This window comes from Drosophila mauritiana, chromosome X (assembly GCF_004382145.1).
Source record: "Drosophila mauritiana strain mau12 chromosome X, ASM438214v1, whole genome shotgun sequence".
NCBI classification, from domain to species: domain Eukaryota; kingdom Metazoa; phylum Arthropoda; class Insecta; order Diptera; family Drosophilidae; genus Drosophila; species Drosophila mauritiana.
Genome location: NC_046672.1, coordinates 13,686,722 through 13,699,739, shown reverse-complemented (window position 1 = coordinate 13,699,739; position 13,018 = coordinate 13,686,722). Strand labels below are relative to the sequence as shown.

The following is a 13,018-nucleotide window of genomic DNA, read 5'->3' as shown; positions in this document are numbered from 1 at the left end:
CGTTTTTGTTATCGTTCATTTTCTTAATTAATCATTACTACGTGTTTTACTTAGCCAATGTGTGTGTGTTTTTTTCACTTTTTTTTTTGTTAAAAATCTATTGTTGATAGTTCGATTTTCGAACTGCTCGTTGGGCATTAAATAGTATGTGTGTCTATTGACTATTTTTTGCAACTTCCTCACTTGAATCAAATAATTAAGGTGACTATCATTTTTAAGGAAAATCTATTTAAATGCAGTCAAAGAAATGATTTCAATTTTGCCCAATCATTAATTCGAAATAAAATAATCGATGCCCGAGTTCTATAAGTTTTTTAAAAGAAACTGTTAAATTGTCAAATTTAAATTAAATTCATTGTTCAAATATAAAAAAAGCTGAAAACATTCATTATCATTTATTGTTAATCCTTTTTGTTAACATTTCCACTTTTACTTTTGGCTGATGGACTTTAACTTATTCAATGTGCGTACTTTTATGTTCCTAGATATATTTTATGTTATTTACCTATTGTGCTCTATGCTCTTATTGTCTGTCTCTCTCTCTCTCTCTGACTCTTTTGGAATTGATGTTGTGTACTTTTATTTCATTTCTCTGGTTTCTTCAATTCTCAGCTCTATTTCTTACTCTATCTCTTTCTAATTATTAACCCAATCGCTCTGTCTGTCTCTCTTTCTGTCTGTCGTTACATTTTTGTGTTTACTATATAAAACCTACTCGTATGTATACATAATATATGCCTCTGTTTCCTTCCATATCATTTATCGTTGTTGTTGTGCTCTACTGAATTAAAGACATATCGGATATCGGTTATCGATAATCGAAAGGATTACGTATGTGTGTTTTAAATGTGTGTTTGGTTGTTCCGTTGGTCGATTTTTTGGTTACCTGAACTTTTGAACTAAATGTTGTGACTCCTGATGATACCATACCATATACCATACGTATAAGTCTGAAGATCTGTCTCTTTCTCTAGGTATATATACATACCACACGTACTGTACATGCGTACGCCTAAGTTAATGTATGTAATACCTGACTCAACTGCAACTGTGCCACCTATGTATAAGATATGGAAACTCGATCGTTCCCCTTTGTCCAACCACAAGGATATAGAACTTTGTGCGCAGGTTTCTTAGCTTCTGGGCTAAATGGATCTTCGAATCCGCATCCGAAATTCCGTTCTCACTTGTTTTCATTTTCCGTCCTTACTTTTTTTTTCATTTCCATTACCTTTATCCCCTACTTTCTTGCCTTTTGTTGCACTTTTTTTTGTTTTTCGTTGTGCCATATATTTGCAAAGAAAAAATAAGAAAATAAATGAAGACACTGAAAAGAAAAAAATTAAGTATAAAAAAAAGTGATAAGAAAAAAGAAAAATGTTGATTGTTTTTTAACATTTATTTTGATTTGATAATATTGACATTGTCAAGAAGTTGATCTGCGTTTTTTGAACATGGCTGTGCTGAATGAACATTTCCCATGACTTGTATAACCATTCGTTAGAGTCAATGTGCCTTTTATTTTTGTGTTTTTTTTTCTGTAAAATCCGACCGTTTGAGTTTAATGCGATCAAAGAGTGCGGCATATGGAAAAACTTCTTGAAAATAGTTAAGTGAAGCCACTGATTTGATTTAACTTATCTCAATTGCATATTTTGTTTGTTTTGATTTGAGACTTTTTGAACCACACGAAATTTGAAAAACACAAAAAACACGATTTGGCCCCCCGAGTTTGTTTTCTCCAATAACCCAAAATTTTGTATGTTTTTTTTTTCGTTTTGTTTTTTATTCCAAATTGTATTCTTTTTGTTTAAGCATTTATGGACATTTATGTACAGATTAACCATTTTAATTTGTATTGATTTTTTTCGTGCGCTAAATTGTCAAATCAGGCAAAAATGATACCATTTTTTTCCAAATTTTCAAAAGAACCCAATTAAACGAATTAGAAGATGTATGCAAGGTGTGCGTGGTGAATAGCTCTTTTTTTTATTTAGTTAAGTAAAGTTTTTACTTTCGTCTGGTTGCCAGACGAATGAATAAGCCCGAACCCCAAAGTTTTTGTTTTTGATTTGACAATCCAATTGAAGTACGAAAAAAATCACTGTTCAACCAAATTTAAACTTTTAAATCGATAAAGCGTACCGCGTTCCAAATTTGATCAAAATCTTGGTCAAAACGTCAAATTTAAGCAAAAAAAAAAACCACAAAACAAAACAAAACAAATTTTAACAATAAGTTTACACAAACAAAAACTATATTTAAAAAGAAAAAACACAAAAAGCTAAATGTAAAACCGAAATCAAAAAAGAAAGCAATGAAAAAGCTTTATCAATATCTAACGTACGATTATGCGACGTTTTTCGAACAACGCCCAAACAAAAATCGAAATTCAACTTCTTGAAAACAAAAAAAAAGCAAAAAAATACCGAAAATTATATAAATACCAGATACTTTGTTAATGCAATTCCTGTAAAGCAATAACTAAGAAAATGAAAAACAACAAGCGAAATACACAACGATAGTCAAATGCTGAAACCCCCTCTTGTTTTTTTGGCATCCATCCAACGGTTTGAGACACGTTTGAAGAACTCGGCCAAGGTTTAGGCCTGGTCCACGGGCCAAGAACTGGTCCAGACCCAAATCTGGCGGAGTAGGGAGAGGCGCAGAGCCGGAGGAGAGCATTGCAGGGCCTGCGAGGCCCTAAGTTTTCCATTCTTCTTCTCTGATGACATTGATTCATTGATTTCGTTTTCAGTTCCTTGCCTTAATTTTCTGTTTTTTTTTTCTCGACAATTGTAAAGTTTGTAATTTGTTTTTTTTTCCTAATTTTCCTTTTACCTATCTCTCCCACGCTCATGTACAACTAAAATACTAGAGTTCCAACGCTGATTTATTTTACCGACAGTGAAGTAAGGAGAGCAAGTTGCTGAAGTAAATACTCTGTGATTATCTTCTTTTTAAATGCATAATTTACGTTGTCTTAGTTTGGAACATCCTATATATAACTCTCTCTCTCTCTCTCTTACTCTCTCTCTCTCACTCACTCCAAGTAAACAAATAATTGTATGATTATTTTTTTGGTTTCCGTTAGAAAAATACTAGTTTTGCCAAAGACAAAGAAAACGAAGAAAAGCAAAAATTCAAGACCAGCAGAGAGGCGATGCTAAAACTAGAGATTCAAATCGATTGCCAGCAAAAACTGAAACTGAAAAAAATCCAAAGCGAAAAATACCGAAACCATAGAAAAAAAACCAAACCAAAAAAAAAAAATATATAAAAACTAAAAAAAAATCGAAAGAAAAGCAAGTAAAGAAGTTGATGTTGGATTTTTGTTTGGTGTCTGTTCCAGGAAACGTCCGAATCGCCCCACCAACAACAACAGCCCCCACCACACGCTGTGGGCGTTGGGGCGGGCGGTGGCTCAGCGGCCGCAGCAGCTGCCGCAGCAGCCGCCCTGCTGCATCAGCAGCAACAGCAGCAGCCCCCACACAGCCCCCCGCCGCCGCCCCTGCACATGTTTCCGTGCATCTACTGCCGCTCGGCCTTCCCCAACCAATCGAAACTCACCCGCCACCTGCTGACGCACTCGCTGAAGACGCTCGAGTATCGCGAACCAACCACCACGGCTCTGCTCCATTCGCATCTGCTGGGCGATCTCAACATGGCCGCCGCCGGCCTACCATCGCCATTCGCCTTTCAGATGAACGCCGCCGCCATGGCGGCCACTTCCGGCAGCGATACACAGGAGCAGGTGGCGGCATTGGCCGCCGCCTTTGGCATCGACATGGAGGCGGCCCTCTCGTTGGCCAGCACCGGCTGTACGTTCCAGAGTTTGACGGGCTGCCTGGAGGCAAGCTCCGGCGGCGGAAGCGGTGGCGGCGGCCAGGGTTCGTTGTCCCGCTCGGCAACTTCCGCCGGAAACGGTGGTGGCCTAATGCTCGGCAGCGGAAGTGGCAGTGGCTCGGGGGCTGCAGCGGCAACGGGTGGCAGCGGCAGCAGCGGCTGTGGTGGCGGTGGCGGTACCGCCACGTCCGGCTCCTTGTCGCCATCCACATCCGCCGCAGCAGCAGCGGCGGCCGCTGCACAATCGCAGTCAGCGGCGCTGCTGGGCGCCGCGTCCAGTGATCCGAATAGTGTTGTCATGTGTAAGTTCTGTGCTAAAAGTTTTCCCGATGTTACATCACTGATCACGCATTTGTCGGTACATACAGGTGATCGACCATTTAAATGTGAGTTTTGTGGCAAAGCATTTAAGCTGCGCCACCACATGAAAGATCATTGTCGCGTGCACACCGGTAAGTCTATAGTTCTAAAAGTTGCCCCTGAAATGCATATATCATATATAGCCCAGAAGTCCCTTTTCACAATTTTTTGTTTGATCAGTCAATTTTTAGTGTTTCATTAAAAAAAAAACGTATACGTAATATAAATGCCAAATCGCGTATACGACCTGTTGCCCTCTTTCATATGTTAAAATACTTCAATATAAAAAACTCACATGTTCCAATTAATGATGTTCCATAATTCCAATGTATCAAATATTTGAAATACTGGGCCATTTCGAAACAAATTATTAGCTTTCCAATTTAGATCCTATATAGGTAACACTAGTATTGTAATACTACTTTTCCAAAGATGTTTTCGGATTTATAATAAAACAGATTTTGAAGTAAATTATTAAAGTATAAACATAGACCAAAATTATTCAATAAATGAATAACCATTTAAATATTTTTTTTTTCAAGAAAAACACATGTTATTAGATTAGATTAGCCCCATCATAATCATGCCCCATTTGAAATTTGTGTGTACATTAGCAATTTTATCTATATCTATACGTATTTCCTCGATTTCCTTCCATTTTTTGGGAAATCGCATTTTAGGCGAACGGCCGTTCAGATGTAATATGTGCGGGAAAACTTTCTCGCGCTCAACGATACTCAAGGCGCACGAGAAAACGCATTTTCCCAAGTACGTGCGCAAGTTTTTGTCACCCAGCAGCCCGGTCGATACAAAGGATGAGTTGCCGCAATAGTGAAACGATTTTAGTTTGTTATTAAATTATTATTATTACTACTATTACTACTATAATAATAACAACAATAACAACAACAACAACCACAATAACAATGCAAACTATTTGCAAAACACCAACAACAACATCAACAACACCAATAATTTCAACTACAACAACAATTGATGAGGACGATCCAAGAAGAACTTTGACTTACTTAAGGATGAAAATGAAGAGGAAGATGGAAGAGGAGGAGAAGAGACCAACACAACAATACACCAATGCACACACACCCACATATATGTATATACCGTTGAATCCATGTATATACATATGTATATATTTTATTAATTATGTAAACGAGGCATCAGTTCTGACAGTTTTGGGCAAGCAGAAACTCTAGCAAATAGGAAAGAGACAGCAAAACACCAACACGAACACAACAAAACACACACACAGACACAATAGAGCAGGCAGGCTATAACCGTATATATATATCCCAATATATATACAAATCATCTATATTAATATATACATTATATACAATAATTATATAGCAGCATATTGTCGAATTGTTGAAGTTTATACCAAGAAGCGAACTTGTTTTTTTTTTTTTGATGATACAGGATCTGTCCTTGTAGACAGATGAGAAGAAATGATAGGGAAAGATTTATCCCTTCTTTTTGGATGGCAAGAAAAGAGAGAAACGTTTTTTCTAAACAGGAAAACAGCTAAAGCGCAGCGTGAGAGAGTTGTAGCAGGAATCTAATAAAAAGATAAAGAAAAATAAAACAAAAATATATATATATATATGATATATATATTTTTCAAAGTATATGTTAGAGAATGTAAGACATATAGGCAAGAATGAAAAAGCGCAAAAAAAATTGAAAAGAAATTTACAAAAATATTAAAAACATAAAAAATTGCTAACTATACATGATAAAATTGATCTAATTGAATACGATTTAGTAATGCTAACGATAGCGATTAACGATAAAGATAAACATAAACGTAAACGTAATGAAAAGAACAGTGAACACACGTGATGTAACTTTTTAAGTAGCAGCCGAAGCCGAAGGATCCGATAACGTAGAATGTTGATGATGATAATAATGCGTTAAAGTAGCTTAAAGTATACATAATCCCTGTCCCCGATCGAAACTAGAACACACTCAAAATCAGTAAAAGCAAAGTGAACTGGTGAGCACCCCCCACAATCCAAAACACCAACTCAAATTTTCAATTCAAGTAAAAGCAAAGTGAACTCGGGTATCCCAAAAACATCAATACACCAACACACCGATTCAACAATTCACCAATGCATTAAGTGTAGCATTCTTTTGTGCGTCTTCGGTTTTTACTTTTGCGCAAGTGAACGCAGTAGAACATACATATCCCAAAAACACACTAAGACACAAGAAAGAAGCTAACACAGACAGGCTGATCGGCTACAGATCGAATCGCTATATAGAGGACTCTTTTCGATAGTGAGTTAGTGCAACTTAGTCCCCCGATCCCCTCGCTCACACACGCGTATATTATACACTCACAGAACTTATTATACAGTAACATATACATATATCTATATACAATATTTATATATCTATATAAACCAGATGCAGAAAGCGATAAAAGTGACATTTTTGGAATTCAGATAAAATTTGAGGAAAATGAAAAAATGAGTAAATGAAAAGCAGCAGCAGCAGAATTACATAGAATATCTGTGATCTTAACGATATTTATAAAAACCTTATACATAAACCAAAAATATATATATATGTATATGAGTAGTAGAGGGAAAAACACACTAGGAATACCAACTAAGGGTAGCTGTAGCGATGAAAACAACATTTGGCTTAAAGATGACCCATTAAAGTTCTTGACGCAAAAACTCACATAATTTCGATAGTTTGTTTTTTTTTTTGCACCACTCACCCAACCAAGTTTACTTTGCTTTGAAAAACCACACCCCTTAGGCTTTACGATAATGAATTTGTGCTAGAAACTAAAGCAAATGAAAAAGCTTAGATATACCCAAGCGTTAAATAAGTAATTATAGATTTTTTGTGTTATCACGAATTCTCCACTTTGGCTTAATCGAAACCCGAAGCTCCGCAGATCCTCGCTGAAAAGTCCTTTTCCACCCACTTAGGTGATTAGCCCGGCAACAACAGCAAACGAAACAACAAGAAATGCAAATCGATCTCAAAATTATAAACAAATGAAAACAAAAATTATCTATAAAAACCAAGGAAGCTTGTGAATATCTTTTGTCGCTGGGGCTAAGCGTGAAAATCGAGGGGAAATCATTAACTCGTTTCTGCGGTTGGGGCAAAGATTTTTTTTTCGATTTTTGGCAACGGATTGGGAACAGCAAGCTGCAAAAACAAACAAAAAAATGGATAAAAAACTTAAAAACATTTTTAAATATAAAAATATTATGAAAAAGAGGCAACAACAAACGCACACAAAGCACGCTAGACAAAATTCAAAATTCTAAATTTTAAACCAAAAAATAAAAAAAACTTTTGGCAAGAAACAAAAAATGGAAAAACTGAAACAAACACAAAAACTTTTGGATTAAACAATTTGGCTGTGATAGCATTACATGAATAGTAAATAATTAATGGATAACAAAATATTTAACCAAAAACATAAAAAATCGAGGGGAGGAGAATTATTTGCTTTGCATTTTGGAAAAGCGAGGAAAAGCGTTGCCATTTTTCACCTTTGTTGTTGGCTTACTTTTCTCATGCAGTATTAGAGGACTTTAGGAGAGTAGAAGCAACCGGCATCAATTCAATAATTGTGATGTTCAAACGAAAGCAAACACAACGGATATCTGCATTAACAATTATCCAACATAATCAAGCGTAATGAAAAACAAAATTTAACCTTTAGGAACAAATGAAGAAAAAGAAAGCAAAACAAAATTGTGATTTTCGGCCTTTTAGAAACAAAATTATAAAACAATTAATAACGATACAAGTAATGGATAAATAATTATATTAAAAACCAAAAGCTTTCTCGATAATTTTAATTGCATTTCAGTGGGGGAAATTAGAAACCAAAAATGGGGAAACAATTGATATTATTTTCGGCACAGCCAGACCAAAAAATCTTTGCACAGCCGCCGCAGAAAACCAAACAGGGAAAATCGAAAAGCGATGAAAACCAAAACATTCCAAGGAAATATGAGTAGACAAAGGGTGGACAAGGACGGGCGGGGGTTGGGGGCTTCGATTTCAATGGAAACAATTTTTTTCGCTATTTTTTTTTCGTTAATTAAATAATGCACTGAAAACAAACCCCACAAAAACACTCTCACATACATACACACAATGTTTCATGCTCTGTGTCTCTTATTAATTTTTTTTTTAAATACATATAAACCTACGTGAATATATATGAATATATATATATATATACATTTAGTTCTAAATGTTTAAGCGAAATGTTATTATTATTATACCAACTTATATGAAATTTATTTAGCTTTAGCAACAAAACAAACCATTTTAACTAAAAAACGTGGCAACAAATTGATATATTTTTGTTTATTTCATTGATAAGTTAGAACTACTTTCTGTTCTGTAATGTATTACCCAAACGCATATTATTTTGTTAAATGATTTTCAGCCAGGACACAATGAATTTGTAAGCTATATGAGAAAAGTAACTAAGCCAACCAACTAGAGAAACAAAATAACCTAAACACAAATGTCAAAGATTAAATTTAAATTCAAAATCAACAGACGAAAATAAACAGTGACAGCAGCTTAAGTGGAAAAACAAAAGAAATGAAAATAAAAAAAATCATAAAACTTTTGGCCTTTTTTTCTTCGTTCAACTTTCATTTTCTCATGATTATACTCATCCAAAACTTTTCACATATCATTGAAAAATTCATTGTGTATGCATTTTCATTTGCCCTCATTTTAAATGGTTTTACTACTCATTAAGTTTAGTTGATAAGATTTGATTTGCTTAGCGCTTAAGTTGTGATCAAAAGTTCCTTAGTTTGGTTCCCCCATAAACGTTAATTTGTGTTTCAATTATATTTTTATTTTTAATATTTCAACAAGCCATCAAACAGCAGCAACAAGAATAAAAATTTCTAACAAGTTCCTTGACAACAGCAAAACAAAATAATTAATAAACATATAGCAAAATATACAAAATTGCCAATTGACCCCAAGCAAACGAAAAAATCGACACACAGTTTGTTTTTAATTTAGTTTCTTTTTAATTTCTCCTTTCTGTTCGTTTCCTTTTGTGGTTTTAGTTGTCCAAATGTTGCCAGTTTTTTTTTTAATTATGTAAAAAAAAGAGAGAAGAAAGAACTTTTGGATCAAATCAATGCTAACACAAATTTTTAGTGGAAATTTTACGAGTAAAGAACTTTTTAGGCCTAAATAGAAACGAGAGACTCAAAATTAATTTAGCTTCTTCTAGTTTCCAAAAGATTTAGTTTCAAAATTTTTGGAAAACCCTAAAGTTAATGAAAGGATATCGATACATTAAATATATCTTTAAAGGCACCTAAAGCACCCACATAGAAGCAGCGTACATATATAAACATATATATTGAGATATTCAGCTTCTGTTTAAAGATTTCTGCTTTAGGTTCTACCTTTAGTTCCCAGCACAGAAAAAGCCCTTAAAATAAATGGATAAACGAAAAAGAAAAATATCATTAGGCGTAACTGCAAAAATGCATTTTAAAGGAAACAGGAATTTAAAATTATATATACAAGAACAAGAAACACAATAGCAACAAGAAAACAAAAACAATACAAAATTATATATGTATACAAGGTATTTGGAAAAGCGAAAGTAAGGATATTTATATATGAACCTATATAAATACACACACACAGACACGGACACAACACACTCACACACACACACCCCCCCAAATCCCTAGGATATATATACATATGCCTAAATGGAAGCTTCAACTTGTACAGCAATAGCAGTTGAGAGGAGAAAAACATGATGGTATCGAGGGAGAATAAAGTTAATTAACAATTACGCTAGAATTGCATACAAGTCGAATTTATATAAATCTATATACATACAATGCATACTAGCAACATTTACATACTCAACCTACTGTAATACAAATGTTTTCAGTTCGTTTTGAAAACGATTCCAAGCTAAATTCGATCGACAAACTTAGACCTAGAGAAAAGCTTTGGCACACAAAAACGGAAAAAAAAGACGAAGAACGGAATCAATAAATAATTAATGAAAAACAACCAAAACAGTTATGCAAAATTACCTAACAAAATTCCCAAAACCAAATTCCAACTCAATATAATATATAAAATCAAATGAACAAAAATTGCAAGTTTCGGCAAGAGAACCTTTTAAAAAGTTCGTTTCGGTTTTCATTTTTGGCATAGACATTTTTTGCAATCATATTTTCGTTTTCAATTTTTCATTTTCAATTTGTTCTAGCAGAAAAAGTGCTCAGGGTAAACACAGATTCTTCCAATACAATATAACTAATGAATGAACAGAACAGCAGAACAGAAACAGAAACAGAAACAAGCAACAAACAATATTTATATATGCATATAACGCTCAGTATATATCTAGATATATATATTATATACAACCAAATATATACAACAACTGCAACAGCAAACAACAATAGTACCAATATTTAAACACAAATCTAATTTACAAAAAAGTGTTGAAAAAGTTGATATACATAGAAATATGGAAAACAGACAACATAATGGCTGCGGAGGAAATGCTTTACAAATGCATTACGTACACACATAGAAAATGTTTACAATCGACTTATATTTTTTAATTGAAGCGTATTTTTTTAATTAATTAACTAACTGTAATCAACAAGAACAAACAGCAACTATAACGACAAATGAATAATAAGCTTAACAGCTATGAACAGTAATGATTTTACACAATCAAACAATAGATGAAAATATATTAACCAGAAGCGAACTGAGTCAGTGCTTTGACCTTTTCTTTTTGTATCTACATTTCTCTTGGTTACCACAGGATAGTTGAAAGTGTAAAGTCTGGGTTTTTATACAATAAATATACCCTCGCTTAGTACCTTCCTGCTCCAAACGCAATAAATGCCTTTTTTAAATGACAAAATAGTGCTAGATTACGCTCAGAAGTATGCCACAATTTCGAAGTTCAAGGGTCCGGTCCGAACTAGTTCCGAAACATATACCTACGCATTTACCAATAGAACTCTATCTCTCTCTCTCTCTCAAGTGACAATAAACCAGGAAATAACTGACGAAAACAGCAAATCAGTTTGAGAACTAGTTCTCAAAACCGAACCAAATCGCACCCAAATACAATCAGCGAACTGCAGTTGGTTAGCAATAGTCAATAGAACACAACTGTACTTAAATGAATCTGCAGAACTAAGTTCAGGGGCACTAGTTCCGGACCCCAAAAGAATTGCGGCATATGCAAACGTAAGACGACATATGATTGATTGATTGATTGAGCCACACACATACCTACACACATGTACCCTGTTGACGAATTGCCTTCTTCATTGATTTACATAATCACCTACAATACAAATAATTTAAGTACCCACAGTGAAGCGATCGATAGACCGATAATTAGAAACAATTATTAAATAAACAAAGACAGACAAGACAAGAAGTAACAATTGATATTTACACCCAGCTCATAGATGTTTTCCACGTTTTTTACAGTGTTACAGATAAAACCCAAAACCACAAAACATAGAAAAAGCAACAAAAAAAATGTAATAATGATAGAGTGAAATAACAAATGACAAAGGAAATGAATTGTAACGAATGCAACTTGAGTTGTAGTCAAGGTATATAAAGATTGTTTGTTCGTAGTATTCGTAGTATATTTTTTGTATACCGCATGTGTTTCTGTTTGACAAATCCTTACTTTCAATATGCCTTTTTCTGTTCGTTAAGCGAAACTTGTAAGCGCAGCAAGCGGGACAGTGAAACGCAATAAACTAAACATAATGATAACTAGCAATTGGTTTCATCGGCGTATAAAATCAACCACAACAACAACAACAACCCCAATAAGAATAACAACCACAAAGCTATAATTAAACAAAAGAAAAACTAAATATGTTTGAGTGCCAAGCTAACAATTCGAGGACATACTGTACATAGATAAAAAAAATAAAGAGATGGAAAACGAACCAAAAACAAACACGATTAACTTTTAAAAATATACTCAAAAACTAGGCGTCTGTGTGAGTTCAGGAAAATCAGGTAAACTAGTTTCAAAATTTTCAAAATTCCTCATAAGAAATTTGACATTATTTCGAAAACATTTCGAAAATTCAACCAATTAGTTTCCTGATTGCGCCTAAAAGCACGCAATACTCTTTCAACAGAACTCGAAAAACATTGGTCAATTCGATTTTTGACTTTTAAAATGCTGAAAGATGTAAATGAAATGCGTTCAATAGAATCACAGCAGAAAAACAAGCGAACCTTTTAATGCAAGTCTAAAATGTAAGGCTAAACAGGAGACAAACCTAGAACCAATTTTTAAAGAATATCAGCGCGGAAAAGGCCCCTCCCCCCCTTTCCAAGATGTACATTTCCACACACACAAAACACAACGTACACACTTTTTGATACGCTAAAGTCAAGTTAATGAATATGATATCTACACACATTTATATATAGTAATGTATGAGGTAAACAAATAGCAGGACATTGGAAACCTAAAAGAAAGCTTCAAAAGTTGTAAACAATTTTTTTCGGTATAAGCTCAAGACACACGTACATGTACACACACACACACACATACACACGCAAAGGAGGAACTCACACATATACAGAGAGGCAGAGGAGCGAGTGGAAAATTTAGGCTGAACCAGCGAGAAAAATTGTTAATACTAGCTTGTGGGGCTTATTTTATATTGGTCGAAAACGGAGGCTGAAAGCTGATCAATTTTTTGGAAATTAGCATGGAAAAACCAAAAGAAACGACAGA

General features: G+C 34.4%; 1 protein-coding gene across 4 annotated transcripts in view; it reads left to right on the top strand.

Moving 5' to 3' along the window:
* Window positions 1-13,018, top strand: part of LOC117148056 — a 112,831-nt gene that overhangs the window by 90,302 nt on the left and 9,511 nt on the right. Inside the window, exons 6-8 of one of the 4 annotated variants that reach the window (XM_033315245.1) lie at window positions 3,353-4,148; window positions 4,215-4,298; window positions 4,887-5,129. The exons of 2 other annotated variants lie outside the window; for them this stretch is intronic. In XM_033315245.1, coding sequence (XP_033171136.1) covers window positions 3,353-4,148; window positions 4,215-4,298; window positions 4,887-5,038 — 1,032 coding nt within the window. In that variant the 3' untranslated portion in view covers window positions 5,039-5,129. Of the gene's footprint in view, window positions 1-3,352; window positions 4,299-4,886; window positions 5,130-13,018 lie in introns of those variants that run through there. One more of the 4 variants, XM_033315244.1, reaches the window with a different exon arrangement.